We start from the raw sequence: 22,752 nt of genomic DNA on the forward strand, positions 1-22,752 counted from the left end.
AATTGAAGTGCAGGATGACTTGGTTCTGCTGAGGTTAAGCAACCACAATTGGCAGCCTGTGCCTGTAGGACCTTGCAGTCCTAGAAGAGCTCCAAGCATAGATTGCTATAAGTACTGCCCTTTGTACTATACACAAACAGCTGAATTCATCTCCAGCTGAGCTGACGTCAATAAAATGTTTTCTTAAAGGAGCAGTATGGCCAAAGCTTTTTTGGCTATACTTCTCCAATGTATCACCAGAGTGCAGTTCGTTCTGCACGCCTGTGACCTGTTTTCAGACGCCCGCTGTTGGCTGATGTCACTCAGCTGGTCCATGCTAAAGACCTCCCCAGTCTAGCGCTCGAGTGAACCCTGGAGGGGCAGAGCAGAGAGCCAGTGACTGACAGTCATGACTCTCTGCTCAGAGTGGAGAGGAGAACTGAAAGATCAGAGGTGTTTTATCTCTCAGTTCTCATTGCAGAGGTGTTGGGGGGGAATGCATCTACCTAGGTAAGTATAAGGTTTTTTATAAACCCTATACAGTAAAACCTTGGTTTGAGAGTAATTTGGTTTGAGAGCGTTTTGCAAGACAAGCAACATTTTTTCAATAAATTTGACTTGATATACGCGATGTCTTGATATACAAGTAGCGCCCTGTCACAACTGAGTAAAAAAGAGAAGAGAGGCGCCTCTAAGTGTAGCAATCCATTTAAAAATTTTGCTTGTCTTGCAAAATGCTCTCAAACCAAATTAGTCTAAAACCAAGGTTTTACTGTATAGGGTTTATAAAAAAAAACCTTATACTTACCTAGGTAGATGCATCCCCTGTGGAGGCTGTAATTTGTGGATGGACATTTTATGGTTATACAACCTGGTCACATTGCTATAATCTTTTTTTATATGGACTATAAACCGAAGGACTTATAAATAAATGGTTGTGGAACGAATCATTTGAGTTTCCATTATTTCTTATGGGAAAATTTGCGTTGATATAAGAGTGCTTTGGATTACAAGCATGTTTCTGGAACTAATTATACTCGCAATCCAAGGTTTTACTGTACTACTTTTTGAAGGATTACTGTCCTCTTAAGCTTAGCACTGTTCAATAAATATGCTTGACTGTTTTAGTGTAAAAGGAGTTGATTTACCGCTTACCATCATGGAAGTCCTAAATATGTTGAACCACCTACATATGTCACACTGATACTATGTTTATTTTTACAGTTTTCAGATTCTCTCTGGATCCCAGTCCTAAACCAAGCTAAAAGTTGACCCCTAGTGGTGGCTGGGCAATGCCTGTGCAAATATGGCATGGACTACTACACCATCAATTCTTAGATGTGATGGCTGTATCAGTTTTCTTTTTTTTCACATCTTCATAACCCCTCAGCTTCCAGTTTTTTGTCAAAGCTCAATTAAACAAGCTGAAGTTATAAGCTGATTGGCTATAATGCAGAGCTGTACCAGACTTTGCACTCACCAGTTTTAGTAAATCAACCCCTGAGACAGCGGCTTCCTTGGCTATAAAGGATAGGAGCATTTAATGACTACTATAGCTAGTTTGCACAATATTCTCTGGTTTTAACCAAAATAAAGACACACTGAGGCTGGGTTCACACTATCTCGAAGCAGCTCACAGCAGGGGGTCCGGTGCGTCCCTGTTCACCGTTTATAGGTCTGAATTTTTGCCTGAATTCAGACCTGAAACGGATCCAAAGACGCACAGGACCCTTCTGCAATGCGCTCCGCGGCTGCCTTGGAGATGTGTGAACTGGTTCCATGGAGAGCTGTTCACACTCTCCTGTCATGCGATTTGGATGCGGAGAAACCCAGCCTAACACATTATAACAAAGGAGCAAAAAACAGTATGCTATATATTACATCACCAGATGTGATATGCAGTATTCCTCAAATTTTATTTCATAACTAAAATGGTAATCATAATAATTGCAAATGCCAAAACGGCTCACAGGTAGGGTAATGGAATAAAAATGGAATCTGTTTAAGGGTTTATGTAGACACGCAAATGCAGCATGTTTTTCAGATGCTTTCAGCTTCTTTTTGAGATGCTTCCATGTTCCTCTGGAGTTCCTTCTGACTTGACTTCCCTCGTGGCCCCCTTTTTTTTCTGCATTTAGATCCCCATCGACTTGTATAAAACAAGCAAAAGCAGTCATGTACTAAAGCTGGAGAGTGCAAAATCTGGTGCAGCTCTGCATAGAAACCAATCGATTTCCAGGTTTTATTACCAAAGCTTTATTGAATAAGCAAGCTTAAGTTAGAAGCTGATTGGCTACCATGCTCAACTTCACCAGATTCTGAGTGCACTCGTTTTAGTAAATCTCCCCCAAAATGACAGTGTAAAAAAAAGTCTTAGCTGGTACTTATTTGGTACTTATAATTATCTGGTTATGTTTAGGTGGCACTAATTTATACTACAGTTCCACTTACCAGACTTCAGATTGAGACTTGAAGGGCCAGGTCCTGTGTTAGCCTGTAAAAAAAGGCTCTACAACTGCTCCTTTTTTTTAATTTTTGTGCCAGTTTCCTTATATTGGTGTATTATTCATCTATAATTTTGTTTCTTGATGTAGAGTTTTACTTTTCAATATGTGTCACTCTTAAAATAGGTCCAATATGTTTCTAGTTATCTGGCAATGAAAAAAAATGTTGCTTTTATTCTCTCCATAGATAATGATTTACCTTATAGACAAAGTGCTGCCGAACAGTTACTTTGTCAATAATCTGAGAGCGCTTTCGGTGGATATGGCTGTATTTAGGGATCTCTTGAGGATGAAACTATCTGAACTATCTCATCATCTAGATGTACTTCAGAAAACTGCAAACAAGGAGAGTGGTGGTATGTGGACTTATTAGATATACAATATGTTTCATCATGCTTTATTACTAAGGACCACCCTGAAACATCCTTCATCTTTTCTCTTTTTCATTACTTTTTATCGATTTTCCTTTCTAAGAATTTAGACTCCGTGTCTTAATGACTCGAAAAACTCTGGTGACTTGTATCTCCATTAATGCAGACAAGTCTAATTGATATTTCTGGCTCTGTAAAGTCATGTGTTCGAATTACATATAAGATATTTTTCAGAGTTAATTAGTGAAAAAAGCTTTACACTGTTTATTAATCAGTGACAAATAAAAGCCTGTTAAAACTGTGAAAAAATTAAAAACAAAGCTGCGGCTCTAAAATAGAACTTTGGTAGTGGTTATTTATAAAGTTCTGTGCAACAGAAATCTGTGGACATGCTGTCAAAGCCCAGGCTCATTCATATAGAGATGCACACACACATGAGATCCTCATTGAATCTGGCCGAATCTAGGTAGTTCTAAAGGGTTTACAAATTTAAAACCTTGACAAAGAGCCCAACCCTTCGCTACTCTGAAAAAAAAAAAAAGTTGCCTTTGTTATTGCATCTACTACCCAACTCACTTTATTTCTATTTTTGTTCAAGGGTTTTCCAAACCTTTCTTTGCAAATCCTTTTAGTTCAGAAAAGGTTCCATTTGTCTTTCATGCACTACTTATCACTTACTTATCATTGTGTGGTGGCTGCATTAATTTTTTTAGGCTTTCTTCCCTCTGTTATCACCTAATGATCCGGCTACTAACACCTACTATTCCTATACTTCAGATTGAGGAGCAACAGAGGCACCTTTTTTGACAGCCGCATTGTTAATCTGGGGGGGGGGAGTGTATGTTACATGTACTATTAGATTTGGATACACTGATGCCAAACTCCCAGCTAATGCTTTTTAAGTAGTTACAGCAATGGTTTTGTTCTTTTTGGAATAAAGGTTTTTCATAAATGCTGACCATTGCAAGCACCCATGTCAATGGTAAATGTTTTGTCTTGACCATCTAACTGCTACATCTGTGGGACAGCTTGTTCTTTTGAAAAATAACAGATTTGCTGGCTAGATCACCACGCCAAAATAAAACGGGGAGCCTAAAAAAACAAATGTAGCCTTTACACCTAAGAATTGGTAAGCTGCTATACAATAAATGTTTGCTTTTGGGTTTAATACTGCTTTTAAGGTTGATCTCTGCTGAGGTTGTATTCATTTTTTACTAAGTAAATCAACAGAACTTCTAATTTGACCAAATATGACATTGGGTTTCCTTGACACATGTGTTCTAGAAAACAGGCATGCAGATGAGACTACAAAAAAAAATGTTAATTTTTTTAGAAATCTAAAATTCTTTCTTTATACCTTGCAGGAGGTTATGAGCCCCCACTTACGAATGTCTTCACTATGCAATGGTTCTTGACTTTATTTGCAACTTGTCTTCCGAATCACACTGTTCTGAAGATCTGGGACTCTGTGTTCTTCGAAGGTTCAGAGATCATACTAAGGGTGGCACTGGCGATTTGGGCAAAGCTGGGAGAGTAAGTTTGGCTTAATCACAAAATCAAATTAATTAAAACCTTTAATATTGCTCTTAATGCAATTTTTTGTGAACTCTTTATTATTTGAGGTATGTGTCAATCACTTACAATACAAAGAAAAGAGGCTAGACAGAGCGGGTAGAGAGAGACAGAGAAGCAGGGGGAATTAGGAAGGGAAAGGTAGAAAACAAAGAGGAGAATAGGGCAAGAGATGGGTTGGGAAGGAAAGAAATTGGGGGGGGGGGGAGGCATTTTTTAATATAATATTATCTGTACAATCTGAGGATCTTTGATTGGTCTCATGAGGCTGTCATTGATGGTAAATGATTGGGGTTGTATCATTTATTGGGGTTGGATCCTCACTGTGTGAGGCCCTGTGAATGTAATGAATGTCAGTCATTTGATCTCCCGTTTTTTTCCTCAGTAATTTTTGCCGTTCCCTCCTTTGTGTTTGGTCATAGGACCCCTGAGAATTGATGCCCAACTATGGATGTTGTTTTGGAATCTGTGAGGCTACTCTTCCAGTCCAACTTACAAGCCACCTCCAGTTCATGCACCATCTTATGGCTGACTTACAGCTCCTATCATAATCCATTAATTTGTTCAATCAGTGTGGCATTTAGCTTCATGAGGTGCATATTGTTCACATGACGGATCTATGTCTCTTTCACAAAATTCTTATGTAATCTGAGCAGTCTGCCTTCCAGGTGCTCCTTGTGATGGGTGCAGTCCTGCTGGATGTTGGGGTTTACAACCATTATCTCCACTGTATTACTCTTCTGTACATATCTAGGGTAAAACTCCCGGATGCTATCCTTCAGCTTTTTAGTGTTCTTTCATAGATCTAACACATTTATGCAAATCTGGCTTGAAACATATCACGACAGCTTTTATTTTACAAACCTTCTGCTGCTCTAGCTGCATCTCCCGGTCTGTAGCTTTTAGTTTTTGTTTCAGCTCGATGATGTTGAGGTCCAGCTGGGTGTTTTGCTTGTAGTGTTGAGTGTTGTAGCTCAGCTTCCATCCCCTGAAACTACTCTTTCATCTCTTTTGAACTGATTTTTTTCTGGTTTCAATCGGCTTCTCAAACTCCGTTTTTATAAAAACCCAGAACACATTTAAATTTCTCCAGTTCCTGATTCTTCTTTTCCAGCTCACAAAGTCTCTTCTCCTTGTCATCCTTCACCTGGATCTCTCTCTTCAGATCCTGGATTTCCTCCAGTGGCCTAATCACACCTTGCTGTTTCAGTTCATATTTTCAATATTTTTGGCCCCTTCTAAATATCCTTCGTTGAGATCTTCTTACTGATCTTCTTCCTCAAAAACCCATTCTCCCTCCTTTTTAGATTCAGTTCAGTTTCCTTCTCCTCCTCCCACAGACGGCAACCATATTTTACTTTTACATCTTGGTTCTGTTGGCCTCCATCCCCTTCTATATGCTTTATCATGTTTTCAAAATCTCTATGGTGTTATCAGGTTTCCTCCTGGACCCGCTGCAGCTAGGACACCTATGCAGTACTCTGTCAGTTTTTCTAGGGCCTAGCTTTTTCTCTCCACCAGCTAATGCAGCTGATGCTCATTTTCCTCCAGCATCCTTTGTGACTTTACCTGCAGCTCCTGCTGCTTTTTCTACTCCAGCAGCAGCTTCAGGTTTTTGCCCATTTCCTGCATCTCTCAAGAATATTTTTAGTTCAGCCATGCCCTCCTGGTGTTTCAGTTCTTGTTTCTTATCTTAAGCATTTGGAATCTGGTATGTGGTCTTCAGCACCCCTCCATTTCCTAGGTAACCATCTTAGTTCAGCTTCTCGTTATAGTTCATGAGTTGACATTTGTTCTCCATTTTCAATTCACACACAGGTCTGTCCTCCACACGGGTCTTTTAATTCCATGATCACCTGGTTCTTTCACACCAGGTGGGACTTGGTAATCAAAACATACTCAGCATACCCCAATTCCTCATCTTTTTTAAGTCCTTGACCCTCCTTGTTGGAGATTTTCCATAGCAGCTGTCTTGAGAACATACCGGTGGTCACATTATATGAAACCACCAGCTTGGTAATTGGCCCTGCATGGCCCTGGTATTTGTTATACTAACTCTGTGGAGGAAAGGGGTTTTTCATGGATCTTACAGTGCCCATAAATATCCTTCAAGAGTGAAAGATGGAAGGATGCCATTTGACCCTGGCTGAGCCATAAGGTAGTTTGGAGTAAGGGGGAAAGGAAATGCTGACCAACATCTGGCACATTCAGTTAGGTGTACTTTAAAGCTTTATGCTTTATGAAATGGCATGGAGGCCAGGTCATAGATGGGGATGGTGGTTTATCTAGGCCTTTCTTGGACATGACAAGGTATTGGCAGTTTGGGCCGATGGCCTTCGGCTACCCTGGTTTGGCCAATTCAGGGGCAGAGAGATTTCTGGCATTCCATTCCATTTTTTGTTCAGGTTTGGATAACATAGGGAATGGTTCGATCCTCTATCAAGTTTTGTTTGCTGTCTCAGTATGGAAATGAAGGGTAAAATCTGCCTAATGAGACAAAGACAACAACAAATAAACTTTACAGGGGTTTTAAATGTCTTTTACTCTATCCAAAATTAAAAAAGCTTTGCATTTTTTTAAAACTATTCCTAAGTTTGTTACCTGAAGATGATTCCAGTAACAGCACTTTTTTTTGCAGGCTGAAGGTGTTAAGTAATGGCTACGCAGTCAAGAACAGCATTGTCAGTTTGGTGTGTGCACAACATCATTTGGCTGTTGGGCTGCCCATCAAGTCTATTACATTGACATCCTAATAGTCAATAGAGTTTACAAACCAGGCTGACAATGGTGGTTCTAATTGCGAGGTAGTTGCTCATCGTTGTCAGCCTGCCACAGCAATTGTGGTTACTGGCAGAATTTCCAGGTAAGGGTTAGGTAACTTTGCAAGGGTCAAGCATGATGCCTAATATACTGAAACTACATTTTAGGTTTAAATACACTTTTGTGCGTTCATTTTTGTATTTTTTTTCTTGCAGCATTTAAAGATGAACTTTGGGCAGATAAACACCATATAAAACAGTTCATAAAATTAATCAATAAATGTTTAAATGCAGCTAATGCACTGTTCTTGTATCCGCATCTTGCAATCTCCTGTAAAGTAGAATTTGTAGAGCTAGTAGCTAGCTGTTATGTGGGGGCAAGAAGTGACCTTAGCTGTACTGCCATAGAGAAATGTGATGCACCAAGCAGTGCTGTCTGACAGGGCTTTCAAAAACTTAGGACTGGATGGACAGCTTTATTTTTGGCGTAGCTCTTTGAAAAAAAATCTTGAGTCTGCTGATTTGGGGTGACCATTTTAGTTGAGCTGAAGTGTGTAGCAATCAGTGAGCGATATTTACTTAATTCCAGCTGTGTGCATAGTGGAGTGCATACTGAAGTTGCATAACAAGATAATGATGTCTGTGCAAATCAATATTAAGCATGTGACCAGTGAAAGTCCAAAAAAAGATGTGCACATGAACATATAGCAGTTCTCGGTTGATAAATTATAAAAAATAAGTGTAGCGCTGAATAGTGACTGAGTGAGTGAATAAAAAAATATATACACCCAAAACACCTATATCATGGAAGTGAAATAAATGAACAGAGAAAACTGTGAGCAAACAAATGCATATAAAGTATAGCATCAAAATGAACTCTAAAAATGCTGTGAAATAATAGCAATGCACACGGGAATAAAAAGACCAAATGTCCACATATAAAGTGTCCAATATTGTGAAAACTTTCTCTTCTATCTTCACCAAAGTAGAAAGTGCGCCAAAACAGACATTCTGATAAAAGAATGGGTACTCTTACCGGATCGTGTGGACGCACATACCATATGGCAGTGCGTCTATAAGGCTTTTAGGGTACTGGGTCCCTAGTGCTGTGATGATGCCAGTCCGGATGGTATCCTATGGGCCACAGAATCCAATTCAATCGAGGTTGGGCAATGGTTCTAAACGAAAGTTCCAGAGTGGTCGGCAACTGAACTATTCCAAGAATGGTGGTGGTCCAAAGGTGGTCATCAGTGCTCAAACATGAGGAAAAAAGAGAAAAAGGGAACTCCACATGGCGTGGGTCAACCAAAATAGGTTTATTGGAGGTAAAATACCATATAGTATAAAAGTGATCACAAAAGCATAAAAATAGGCAATGTGGGAAGCAGGAAGTGCTGGCAGGAAGTGCGGGCCAGCACTTCCTGCTTCCCACATTGCCTATTTTTATGCTTTTGTGATCACTTTTATACTAGCAGCACTTTTGAAAGCTTAATATTGATTTGCACTATTTCTAGCACAGCAGCACTTGTAGAAGGCACCTGTGAAAGGAACCTTCCAAGTTTATACATATTTGCATGTGTTTTTAAAATTTTCACTGGCTTCATGCTTAATATATTTTTTGTTTTTTAGATTAATTTTGCACTTAATTTTGTATGCACTACAGCACTTTATTGTATTTATTCAGGCTGTCAGCGCTGTGGTACCCATACCCTTTTTTCCATGTTTTGACTTATGTCATGTACAGCAGCGGTAGGCCTAATCACTAATTAGTATCTTTAGCGCAGGGGATTGTTTTTTGACAATGGTGTCTGTGTTACAGGCAGATTGAGTGCTGCCAGGATGCAGATGAATTCTACAGTATGATGGGCAAACTGACACAGGAGATGCTTGAAGACAATCTGATAGAAAGCCATGAACTTATGCAGGTATCTATGGGATTTAATGTACTTTTTTTTCCATTTCCACACTTGACAGTTTTTTCACTGCTTCAACTCTGTGATCTTTCTTCGAAGCAGACCCCAATATAAACAGGTACCAGTGTCTGCTGGTCTACTGAAAATAATAATTACAATATATTACACTGCAATTTTCACTGGTATACCATGTTAACAGCACCATCCTGACATGTTCTTTAATGCCAGAACTAGGGTGTAGCTCCATCTCTCACACCTGTAAACCCTATTTATAGCTGTGGGCCTATTGGTTCGGCTATAGCTCTGTCATTACCGACTATACCCATGTAAACAATATATTGTTTTTTGTGAACATACCAGAATCCTCCTCCAACATTTATTTTGTATTCAACTTTTCCCCAGTTTAACCAGTGAGATTTGTAAAATTTGTGTTCTTGTCAATAAAAAGTGGAAATGTTATTTTCCCCTTTTATAATAACACTAATTAAATCCTGCTTCTGGCACAAAGCATGGTAGAGTTCTTTACAATATTTTTTAGTACAAAAAGACTGAAAAGGCTTGAGGATCCATTAAGATTGAGTTGTAGTAAAATTCACATTTTACTAAGGTTAAAAGAGAAGTATGGGATTTTTTTTTTTTTTTTCATACTTACCTAGATGGATGCAGCATCGGTCTGATGCTGCATCTGTCCCACAGTGCCGCTACACTGAGAGCTGAGCGATCGAACATCGCCCATTGCTCCGTTCTCTCAACTCCCTGAGCAGAGAGCTGCTGTTCAGCAGCTCTCCGCTCTGCTCCCTCCTCTCTCATTGGAGAGGCGGGGAGCGGCTGTCTCAGGCTGTCAGCGGCTCGCTGAGAGGCTGAGCGGGGTGTCAGTCCAGGCACCTGGTGGATCCATACTCCCATTGTCGGGATGACGCGGTGCCTGGACTGATTTCTGTGATGTCAGCGGAGAGCAGACTTCAGCCCGCTCTCTGCTAAAAATGGGTCACAGGAGTGCAAAACGAATTGCACTCCTGTGATCCATAGGAGTACAGCCAAAGGAGCTTAGGCTGGACTTCTTTTTAAGGTTAAATATATTTTTTATTAACACATTTTCAGAATGTGACATAGACATTCGCTCACAATCAGTGAATGCAAATAAACATTGTTAATATAGCAATAAGTACTGGTGCATTGCAATATAAACAAAAGAAGAAAGGAAATTCACAAAAAAAGGGTCATTGTCAGCAAAAGAATGCTGTGCAGAGGATAAACCTACAAGAGATTGGATGAAGGTATTGTCCTCGGAAGAGTACAAGGTGTACATATTAAAGCAAAGTCAGGAGACCCATAAACATCAGATGTGTAATTATGTTCATGGTAAGATTCAGGGAACAAAAGAGAAGAGTTTAGCAAGAGGAAAGAAGAGGAGAGTTGGGAAATAGAAAAAGAGGGAAAGAAGAATGGTGGAGATGAGTTCACTCTGGATATAAAACAACAAGGGGAAGAGGATTAGGGTTATTGTTGAATTCTATTACTCAGTTTCTCCGACATTTTACTAAGTTTAAATAGGAAACATTTTTGTTTAAAAAAAAAAAAAACACTTGTAAGGTTTCTGCTACTTACAAAGCAGCGTAATTCTACACATAAAAGCTCTAAAAGAAAAAAATAAATAACCGTATCATTACAGTGTAATCGGTGATTGCAGGCTGCATTATTACGTAAGCTGCTTTAAGCATGCATGTCAGGATGAAAAACTGACTGCAAATTATACAGGTAAAACAGACACACTACCACCCACCATGGTTTATACCCCCCTTACCTAATACTGTTTATTGCCTCGCCTGCTTTATAAATGGGCCAGCAGATTACTTGTAATGCAAATGTTCCACATTTTGGTTTCATTGCTGTTTTTTTAAAGTGGAGGAGGGGTTAAAATAACCTTAAGTCCCCGTTCACGCTGAATTTGACTTTGAAATCGTGTGACTTCACTTGAAATCACACAATTTCAAAGCTGCAAGTCAGTGCGACTTCAGGTGTGACGTGGCTGACATCTGTGCGACTTCATGCACAGATGTCTATGCAAGTCACACCTTAAATCGTTAAGGAACCTGTTTATCAAAAAACAGTGCAGCACCGCAAAGTCGGCGTTGCACTGATTTAAACAGTTTCATTGCCGACAATAGGGTGCGACTTGTCATGCAATTTGGACCTGTGGTGTGATTGGGGGCTAAAGCATAATGTCATCAAAATAGTAAAGTACCAAGAGTGTAGAGCTCAGGACTATGTAGCAGACAACATTAGATTATAGAGTGCGAGTGTAGAATATTCAACAAACAGTATTGTGTAAAAATTGCACTGGTCAAGATTAAGTAACCTACAACAAATCATGTATGCAATGTAATATACAACATAGCCTATACCAGTGATGGTGAACCTTGGCACCCCAGATGTTTTGGAACTACATTTCCCATGATGCTCAACTACACTGCAGAGTGCATGAGCATCATGGGAAATGTAGGTCCAAAACATCTGGGGTGCCAAGGTTTGCCATCACTGGCCTATACAATACAGCAGTCAGGAATTGAAAAGCATGTATAATACATTGGTCAGAGTGTGTAATATACAACAGAGCGTATGGAGTCCAATGGGTAGAAATATGTAACATATAAGTTAATATATTGAGTAGGGGGTTAAGAGTATGTTACAGGTTTCTCGAGTATGTAATTAACAACACAGTGTGTGGGGTGCAGCAGCCAGGGGTGTGTAAGGTATTGCCCATAGCATTGCTAGTCTGTTGTAGAAAGATTGCCCAGGTGTCCGCAGACTGTCAGTGGGCAGTGGAAATGTATTAATGTGCTGGTGTTCATGGACATTGGGAGGAAAAATTCCCTGGCATCCATTGTGTCAGTTCCAGGGAAAAATGTTCCAACAAAAGTAGTCTGTGGTACTGACACTTCTGTAGACAGGCGTTTGAATGTGCAACCTTCATATTGTGAGGAGTCAGAGATGGTTACCTCAATTATCTTGCTCTTCATCAAGCCCTATGGGAGGGTACATGGGCCCACCAGGAGATTCTCCAGTCCTTAGTTGGTTCATTGTGCTTTAATAAATAGTAATCAGAAGAAGCAGAAGGTACATTTTTACTCAAAATTGTTTTTAGTAATTATTTACTAGTAGTTATTCAGTAATGCTACCATGATATGTGGTATGTCTTCCTTTTTATATGCAGGAGTTTAGGATGTGAGCTTCTGCTTTAAGCTGCCCAGTGAACACAGAGGTACTTGGTAGAACAGTTTAAAGTGAACCAGTGCTGTGCTTGTCCCATGCAGGACAAAGCAACAGGTTATCCACTTACCCAATATGTAAGCTCTGAGTAGCTTACTCAGCAGTCAAGCTTACTCAGGTCTATGGATTCCATGTGTGCCAGCTGAGAGTCACATGCTTTTCCATACATATTTTCTATGGCTTTTGGTGCTGAATGGAAAAGTGAGGGAGCAATGAAAGATATGGATATGCTGGGGTTATATAGACATAGCTCCCAACTGTCCCTGATTTCAAGGGACTGTCCCTGATTTGGAACAAAGTCCCTCTGTCCTTCTTTCCCCCTTCCTCCTCATTTGTCCCTCATTTTGGTATGATCTATATAGCTGTATATAGAATGCACTTTTTATTTTTCAAAGTGTTTCCCGGTGCTACAACTTTCATCCAATTTCTAAATTGCTACATTTGTAAATTTCAAAAGCCAATATAAGGAAAAACAGTGGTAAAAAAAAAAGCATTTGGGGTTTAATAATATAAATAAATATATAATATAATATATTATATATTTTATATATATATATATATATAATATATATAATTATAATATATTGGGGACAGAAACTATTCAGACCCCCTTAAATTTTTCACTCTTTGTTATATTGCAGCCATTTGCTAAAATCATTTAAGTTCATTTTTTTCTTTATGTACACACAGCACCCCATATGACAGAAAAACACAGAATTGTTGACATTTTTGCATGTTTATTAAAAAAGAAAAACTGAAATATCACATGGTCCTAAGTATTCAGACCCTTTGCTCGGTATTTAGTAGAAGCACCCTTTTGATCTAATACAGCCATGAGTCTTTTTGGGAAAGATGCAACACGTTTTTCACACCTGGATTTGGGGATCCTCTGTCATTCCTCCTCGCAGATCCTCTCCAGTTCTGTCAGGTTGGATGGTAAACGTTGGTGGACAGCCATTTTTAGGTCTCTCCAGAGATGCTCAATTGGGTTTAAGTCAGAGCTCTGGCTGGGCCATTCAAGAACAGTCACGGAGTTGTTGTGAAGCCACTCCTTCGTTATTTTAGCAGTGTGCTTAGGGTCATTGTCTTGTTGGAAGGTAAACCTTCGGCCCAGTCTGTCCTGAGCACTCTGGAGAAGGTTTTCATCCAGGATATCCCTGTACTTGGCCGCATTCATCTTTCCCTCGATTGCAACCAGTCGTCCTGTCCCTGCAGCTGAAAAACACCCCCACAGCATGATGCTGCCACCACCATGCTTCACTGTTGGGACTGTATTGGACAGGTGATGAGCAGTGCCTGGTTTTCTCCACACTTACGGCTTAGAATTAAGGCCAAAAAGTTCTATCTTGGTCTCATCAGAACAGAAAATCTTATTTCTCACCATCTTGGAGTCCTTCAGGTGTTTTTTTAGCAAACTCCATGCGGCCTTGCATGTGTCTTGCTTCCGTCAGGCCACTCTGCCATAAAGCCCTGACTGGTGGAGGACTGCAGTGATGTTTGACTTTCTACAACTTTCTCCAATCTCCCAACTGCATCTCTGGAGCTCAGCCACAGTGATCTTTGGGTTCTTCTTTACCTCTCTCACCAAGGCTCTTCTCCCCTGATAGCTCAGTTTGGCGCCAGCTCAAGGAAGGGTTCTGGTCATTTCAAACATCTTCCATTTAAGGAGGCCACTGTGCTCTTAGGAACCTTAAGTGCAGCAGAAATTTTTTTTGTAACCTTGGCCAGATCTGTGCCTTGCCACAATTCTGTCTCCGAGCTCTTCAGGCAGTTCCTTTTTACCTCATGATTCTCATTTGCTCTGACATGCACCGTGAGCTGTAAGGTCTTATATAGTCAGGTGTGTGGCTTTCCTAATCAAGTCCAGTCAGTATAATCAAACACAGCTGGACTCAAATGAAGGTGTAGAACCATCTCAAGGATGATCAGAAGAAATGGACAGCACCTGAGTTAAATATGTGTGTCACAGCAAAGGGTCTGAATACTTAGGACCATGTGATATTTCAGTTTTTCTTTTTTAATAAATATGCAAAATGTCAACAATTCTGTGTTTTTCTGTCAATATGTGGTGCTGTGTGTACATTAATGAGGAAAAAAATGAACTCAAATGATTTTAGCAAATGGCTGAAATATAACAAAGAGTGAAAAATTTAAGGGGGTCTTGCAGGGGGTGTGTCCTATGCCTACATACATTTGCTGACAGGTGTCCCTCGTTCCCATCTCAAAAAGTTGGGAGGTATGTATAGGTGAGCAAAGAAAACCTGTTGCTTTGCTCTGAATTGGCAGGACACAGTTTTCATGTTTAGTGGTTAGTGGAATCTCAGGCAGACTGATAAATACAGTTGAAATACAAATCATGTGGCAGACAAAATGATAAACCATGAATTCTATACAGCACATCTCTGCCACACTGTACAGCCAGGATGATCACTCTACTACTACTTGGATCAGATTTCTGGTTCCACTTCAATTTAACCACTTCAGTACCAACCTGTATTAATTAGTTTCTTATTTATGAAATTTCTGGCTATAGAGTAGTGGTTAAGGTCCTTGGTGTGTTACAACACATAAAATGTGCCTAGTGATTTACCTTGCACATTCTTTCTGTTTTTATATAGCTTTTACAAGTAGGCTTGAAATAAACAGCATTTGGTCATTTACTGTATTACTGTGTGTGTATGTATATGTATATTAGATTGTAAGCTCTTCTGAGCAGGGACCTCTTAATCCTCTTGTATTTTTTTGTATTATAACTGTATTGTCTCCCTTTTATATTGTAAAGCGCTGCGTAAACTGTTGGCGCTATATAAATTCTGAATAATAATAATAATAATAAATATATATTATTATATTATATTATATTATAAAATGTGTGTGTGTAATTTTCATTTTAGATGCTAGCAGTGCAGTTTTTTCCCCAAGTAATATTTGCCTTTGCTTTCTCTAGACTGTGTACTCCATGGCCCCTTTCCCATTTCCACAACTTGCAGAACTGAGGGAAAAGTACACCTATAACATCACACCTTTCCCAGCGCCTGTTAAGTCTGCTTCATTCTCTGGGTATGTAGTTGTGATATTCTGTGCTAAACACCATATAAACATTAGACCAATCATAGCACTGCCAGATTTAGAAAGGTTACACGTGGGATGTGTACGTGTTAGTATGGTCTAACAGGAAAAATGTCAGACTTAGGCTATGTGAATGACTGACATACGTTTGATGTTACACTCATTTAGTGATGCAAGTATCAAGTTTGTGATTAAGAGAACTTGTATCTTCAGAATGTTTTTAAAAGTGTCAATGTATTTCCTGGATAGACAGCAGTGGAGGAATCAACCATGATGCACAGAATCTTGGAAGACAAAATCCCTTTGCTATCCTAAACATAATATGCTGATCTCTGGTATTTGGTATAGTGACCCAAAAATCTGTACAAGAAAGTAAAAATAGTTGCAAAAACCTTTTTTACCCGTAACTTTTCAGATGTTTTAATAACATTGTCCATTCACACATTCACACACAGAGTGCAGCTCGCCCCCCCCCCCCTCCTTATTGACTCACTGGCTGTTATTGACAGCAACAGGAGCCAATGGCTGTGTGAGCCAATGAGGAGAGAGAGACCTGGGACAACCGCTGCTCTCATGCACATCGCTGGATCCAGATGGGGCTCAGGTAAGTATAAGGGGTGGGGGGGGGCTGGGGAGGGAGCTGCACAAAGAAGGTTTTTACCTTAATGCATAGAATGTGTTAGACTCCTTTCACACTGGGGCGGTTTTCAGGCGCTTTGCAGAGATACTTTAGCGCGTCTCTGCAAAGCACCTGAAAACCGCCTCCCATTCATTGCAGTGTGTCTTTACACACTGGGGCGGTGCGCTTGCGGGACGTTATGAAAAGTCTTGCAAGCAGCATCTTATGGGCAGGTTGGGAGCGCTGTATTTAGCGCTCCCAAAACACCCTGCCCATTGCAATGAATAGGCAGCACTTCCAAAGCGCCTTAAAAGCGATTTGAAAGCGCTGCAAAACGGGTCTTTTTACAATTTTTTGGGGTAAAAAGCGCTCCGCTAGCAGACGAAAAGCGGCGCAAAAGAGCCGCTAAAGCACTGCAAAAACGATCAGCGCTTTAGCGCTAACGGCCGGTGCTGCCAATGTGAAAGTAGCCTTAAGGTAAAAAACCTTCTGGCTTTAGAACCACTTTATTGTGATATTTTCTCTCTTTTCTCTTTTTTTCTTTAAAGTGGATGTAAACCCGAATTTTTTTTTTTTTTATGTCATAATATAGAGTATAGGATTTCCTATCATTTGAGCCCAGTCTTGCCACAAAGAGTTAATCCAGCTCAGAGCAATCCTCTTATTGTTCAGTGAGATAAATCTTGACAAACAGAGAAAAACTTTGTCAAATCCCCCCCCCCCTTGCTGTGAGTGACAGGTGATTTACATATCTCGGGCACTAGCCTAAGACACATGCATTATTTTTTAATTCCTACCCCCACTCCTTTCCTCTGCTGCTCTGCAAGGATTGGCTGTTCCATACCTCAGCATGATTTGGCATGCTGAAGTCATGTGGTTACTTACCTGTCTTTTCACTGGATGTTAGAGATCATATCAGAAGTTCAGTGTAAGAAATACACAGGAGAAAATGTATATTGACAAGGGGAGTGTAGAGGTGGGCGGGGAGTCTACTGACATCACGACTCCACCCACCAAGCTCCAGACAACAGACCCACCCACCGAATCTGCAGTGTTTTGGCTTTCCTAACAGACAGAGGGGAGACATTTGACAGGTAAAGATACATGCAGGAGGCATGTATATCCTTATAGATAACCCCTATGGCAGCAGTTTAGAAAGAATGACATTGGGTTTACATCCACTTTAAGTGATTCTTTGTGTCTGTATCAGTTTGTCCTCATAGTTTTGGATGTGATATACAGATTGAGGGTGGCTCCTGTCCCTTTTAGGGTTTAATGGAGCCATCCTTGCGTGCACGCTTTCGGCTGGCATCTACAGACGCTGAATGTTTCCATAGTATAAGATAGTTGGGCGGCAAGCCACTTCTCTAACTCACACCCTTGCATATGTGCTGTTGCTTTTGAACAGTACATGTGAGATACTCAGGGCACACGTTTCCCTTCCCAAAAGTTTTGGAGAAACGGCACTCTGAGACTAGTGGTATGCCAAGAGCTTGGTATGTGTACATACACACATGCCAAGTGTTAGCAATGTGCTATTTAAAAAAAAAAAAAAAAAGAGCATTTATTATTATTTTAGTATAGTTAGTGTATTTTTGTATATAACCTACATTCCTTGGCAGAGTAATTACACTGTTTGTCGATCTATCTGCAGTATTGTCCCATTAGTGTCATTGGCAGCCTCAGTAAACAGGTTTAGGAGATCAAAGATGTTGGTGCCTGGTATTCCAATTCTGAACGTATCTACATATCCATGTGCATGAGCATTCTGAGCACCTGTAATGCCCAAACTAAAAATGAACATGAGGGGCTTAATAGATGCTAGATTTAAGTCCGTATTTTAGAGTTCAGGTTGTTTAAAGTCTTTATTTAATAGTTGTTAAACATTTTTATGAAGATTAAGGAGTGTGAAGAAAATACAGAATAAATCAGATCTAGCATTACTCCTTATTATTTTAGGCGGCCAAGCAAAATGCGAGACAGCGATGAAGAAAATGATGACGATGAAGACATAAATGCCAATTCAGTTGGCTGTCTTGGCCCATTTAGTGGACTTTTAGCCCCGGAACTGCAGAGGTACCAGAAACAAATAAAAGGTAAGCTAAAATTTTAGTTTAAGAGTAGAAGTGTGTATACATAAATATCATTACATACCACCGATTTGACAGGTAAAGCTACAGTATATATTTAATATATACACAGTATCTTACAAAAGTGAGTACACCCCTCACATTTTTGTAAATATTTTATTATATCTTTTCATGTAACAACACTAAAGAAATTACACTTTGCTACAATGTAAAGTAGTAAGTGTACAGCTTGTATAACGGTGTAAATTTGCTGGGCCCAATTAGCCATTTTCCCTCCCCGGTGTCATGTGACTCGTTGGTGTTACAAGGTCACAGGTGTGCATAGGGAGCAGGCATGTTAAATTTTGCTTTAATTGCTCTCACTCTCTCATACTAGTCACTATAAGTTCAACATGGCACCTCATGGCAAAGAACTCTCTGAGGATCTGAAAAAAAGAATTGTTGCTCTAGATAAAGATGGCCTAGGCTATAAAAAAAAATTGCCAAGACCCTGAAACTGAGCTGCAGCATGGTGGCCAACACCATACAGCGGTTTAAGAGGACAGGTTCCACTTAGAACAGGCCTCGTCATGGTCAACCAAAAAAGTTAAGTGCATGTGCTCAGAGTAATATCCAGAGGTTGTCTTTGGGAAATAGTCGTATGAGTGCTGCCAGCATTGCTGCAGTGGTTGAAGAGATTGGGCGTCAGGCTGTCAGTGATCAGACCATACGCCGCATACTGCATCAGATTGGTCTGCATGGCTGTCGTCCCACAAGGAAGCCTCTTCTAAAGATGATGCACAAGAAAGCCTGCAAACAGTTTGCTAAAGACAAGCAGACTAAGGACATGGATTACTGGAACCATGTCCTGTGGTCTGATGAGACCAAGATAAATGTATTTGGTTCAGATGGTGTCAAGCGTGTGTGGCGGCAACCAGGTGAGGAGTACAAAGACAAGTGTGTCTTGACTACAGTCAAGCATGGTGGTGGGAGTGTCATGGTTTGGGGCTGCATGAGTGCTGCCAGCACTGAGGAGCTACAGTACATTGAGGGAACGATGAATGCCCACATGTACTGTGACATACTGAAGCAGAGCATGACCCCCTCCCTTTGGAGACTGGACTGCAGGGCAGTATTCCAACATAACGACCCCAAACACACCTCCAAGACAACAACTGCCTTGCTTAAGAAGCTGAGGGTAAAGGTGATGGACTGGTCAAGCATGTCTCCAGACCTAAACCCTATTAAGCATCTGTGGGGCATCCTCAAATGGAAGGTGGAGGAGCGCAAGGTCTCTAACATCCACCATCTCTGTGATGTTGTCATGGAGGAGTGGAAGAGGACTCCAGTGGCAACCTGTGAAGCTCTGGTGAGCTTCATGCCCAAGAGGGTTAAGGCAGTGCTGGAAAATAATGGTGGCCACACAAAATATTGACACTTTGGGCCCAATTTTGACATTTACACTTAGGGGTGTACTCACTTTTGTTGCCAGAGGTTTAGACATTAATGGCTGTGTGTTGTTATTTTGAGGGGACAGCAAATTTACACTGTTATACAAGCTGTACACTCACTACTTTACATTGTAGCAAAGTGTCATTTCTTCAGTGTTGTCGCATGAAAAGCTATATTAAAATATTTACAAAAATGTGAGGAGTGTACTTACTTTTGTGAGACCCAGTATGTGTGTATGTGTGTATGTATATGTGTGTGTGCGTATATATACACACATCTCAGCCCATTTCCTAATTTCTGGTGAGACCCTTAAATTATAGTGTACTCCATAAAGGGAGTTTTTTTTATCTGAATGCATTCTATGCATTCAGATAAAAAATCTTTTGTGTGTAGCAGCCTCCCCAGCACCCCCTAATTACTTACCTGAGCCCCATCTCTCTCCAGCGATGTCCACAAGTGTCTAAGCCGCCCAGGACACTCCTGCTGATTGGCTGAGACGCAGCAGCGGCAGCATTGACTCCTGCGGCTGTCAATCAAAGTCAGTCAGCCAATCAGGGGAGAGGGGGCGGGCCCACGTTGGGGCTCCGTGTCTGAATGGATACAAGGAGCACTGACTCGGGTGCCCCCATAGAAAGCTGCTGGGTGAGGGGGCACTCAATAGGAGGGAGGGGCCAGGTAAGTAGGAGGTAAGTATGACATGTTTTGTTTTAAAAAAAAAAAGACTTTACAATCACTTTAAGTTCTCTACAGCATGAAATGTATTAGGGGTCTCACTTCTCTTTGTATTGTGTGATATTTTATGGCTATAGTGAAATGAAAAAGTTGTTTTTACCAAAGTGTGGTCATCCACAAACTTTTATATGGAGTCTTCCGTAATAACAAACTTATACTTTGTACTATGTTCCATTTTCACCTCATATCTATTAAATAAAGTCCTTATCAAAGTCCCACACGTTAATATATGATAATAGAACTCTTCAAAAGGTCTCTCTCTCAATGATAATTCCATACCTAAATTCAATATATGACCACCCTACGTGCACTCACACACTTTCAATTTTCTGTGATATTCTACCTTCAAATTATTTTATCTTCTTGAAGACCTTCACTCAGACTTTTAGAAATATGCTCATCCTTTAAAAAAAAAAAAAAAAAACCCCATAGATGATAGGAGGCAAGATATCACTTTTTGTATAAGACTTTTTTTTTTCTTTATTTTATATCCAGACTGATACTCTCTATTTACCTTATTGGCCCGGTTATATATTATAAAAAAAATGGTATCTGGCACAAATAAGTTTTTTTTTTTTATGTTCTAAATGTAATTTCACAGTGTGTGCTAGTAGCTTTGGGGGGGGGGGGTGTATTATGTCACAGCTGCGTGGGAACTTATACAAAATTGTATTTCTTTAGTAATGAGCTGGACAGGCACCTGGTAATTGGACGGATAAGGGTGGATCGACCTAAGGCAGTATTGCACATTGTTTGCTCTTGTGAGATGCACTCAATTTCCTCAGTTTTAGTGGAGACTAAAGGTGCCTGTATAAATACACACTTATTAACAGGTATAGGTTATAACGCATAGCATCTTGCTAATCTCTGCACCTAGGCTCTCATTAAAGTTTCACGGTATAATAGCCACACCTTAACATTGTCTTTGTTTTTTCCAGAGCATAAAGAAGAGCAGAAACTTGGCAACATTGCAGAGCTCAGTCCAGGTGCAATTGACTCGTGTCGTGGAGAATATCATGCTGTATTCAATAGTATGATGATGGAGCGCATGACTACTGACATCAATGCCCTAAAACAACAGTACTCAAGGATTAAGAAGAGGCAACTGCAGCAAATTCACCAGGTCTACATAAGAGCAGGTAAAAGATTTAGTTTGTCTGTGTTAATTTCTTATAGTGGATAACCTTTTAGAATTTTTATAGATCTCAGGAAAACAAATGTAATAGTTGTAATAGTGACCAGGTAATTATCAGCTTCTTTTCGTAAAGAAACCCACTGCAAGTTGAAATCAACTTTTGTTTTCGATATCGTGTAGATTTCACTATATGCTTGTAATTGTAAACCATCTTTTTGTCAAGACAAAATTACAATAAGGATATTGTGCAAAAAAGTTTTAAATTCTACCCAAGTATCACTATTATTTTCAATTATAAGTTTTGCCACTATTATAGTTGTGATGGGCACACAAGAGCCATTTAGAAGGAACCAGTCAGTATAGCAATATTGGAACTGCCATTGCTGATTTTTCTTTTAAGGTACAAGATACAGGGCTATTGCCCATATTCAAGCTTTACTGACTCAGAACAAGAATATGCATATTGGTTTTCTGACACCTGATACACACCTGTTTGTTCCAAGTCAGTCACACAATAGCTGGGGCAGCAAGAATAAGCATGACTGCACCAAATCTTGCACCTCCAAAGACAGGTTATCAATGGCAGCTCTCATATTACTATCTTGGCAGATTCCTTTTAATATGTATACATATGGTATACTGTATGTTTGCATTTATCCATACCTGCTAAGCTGATGACTTAAAGGCAAACTGTGGCAAAGTGCACCTATTTTTTTTTTTTTTAATATTCATTAATGCACACTGTATTTTGTTTTTTTTTTCTGTAAACTTAGGACTCGAAGAAGAAAGGGATCCTGGGATTTTGTTTGATCCCAGGGATCAGCTGAATAATGGTATTTAAAAAAGTTCCTGTTTTATGGAGGTTTTGTTTTCTGTTTCTAACATGCACGGTCATCCTTTAATGAAGCATCGTGATTGTTGACTACAATAGAAAACTCAGTTTAGCCCATACATGAATGCTAATATACATTGTAGATAATAATGTTTCTACAGAGCAACTGAATAATCAGATCAGTCTGGCTCTGGACCACTTCTTGGTCTATTTTCTTCTTGGGTTACCTACTTTTAGTTGATAAATGTTTAGATGGTCTCATGATTCAGGTACTTGAATTTAGACCAAAAGAGAGGGAGGAATAATTTGAGTCTTAGAATATAGCCAAATTAGCTGTATTCCAAAAGTATCTGTGCTGGAATCAGACTTGCTGCAAGTTGAGGGACCCATAGACGTGAGACATTGGCTGATGTGGTCAGTTTTGGCTCAGCCAGACAACATCTATCACGTAAAGAAAGCAGCTAATAATTCTTTAA

General features: G+C 39.9%; 1 protein-coding gene and 1 pseudogene across 4 annotated transcripts in view; one reads left to right on the top strand and one right to left on the bottom strand.

Moving 5' to 3' along the window:
• TBC1D30 (TBC1 domain family member 30) overlaps positions 1 to 22,752 on the top strand; it is a 133,678-nt gene that overhangs the window by 106,825 nt on the left and 4,101 nt on the right. For 2 of the 4 annotated variants that reach the window (XM_073620121.1, XM_073620124.1), the window contains 7 exons: positions 2,671 to 2,839; positions 4,219 to 4,387; positions 9,005 to 9,110; positions 15,316 to 15,428; positions 18,016 to 18,152; positions 21,248 to 21,448; positions 22,218 to 22,277. In XM_073620121.1, coding sequence (XP_073476222.1) covers positions 2,671 to 2,839; positions 4,219 to 4,387; positions 9,005 to 9,110; positions 15,316 to 15,428; positions 18,016 to 18,152; positions 21,248 to 21,448; positions 22,218 to 22,277 — 955 coding nt within the window. The remainder of the gene's footprint in view (positions 1 to 2,670; positions 2,840 to 4,218; positions 4,388 to 9,004; positions 9,111 to 15,315; positions 15,429 to 18,015; positions 18,153 to 21,247; positions 21,449 to 22,217; positions 22,278 to 22,752) is intronic. The other 2 variants (XM_073620123.1, XM_073620125.1) reach the window with 1 other exon arrangement.
• LOC141131144 (cilia- and flagella-associated protein 57-like) lies at positions 4,843 to 6,525 on the bottom strand (annotated as a pseudogene).

This window comes from Aquarana catesbeiana, linkage group LG03, assembly GCF_042186555.1.
Source record: "Aquarana catesbeiana isolate 2022-GZ linkage group LG03, ASM4218655v1, whole genome shotgun sequence".
Lineage (NCBI taxonomy): Eukaryota > Metazoa > Chordata > Amphibia > Anura > Ranidae > Aquarana > Aquarana catesbeiana.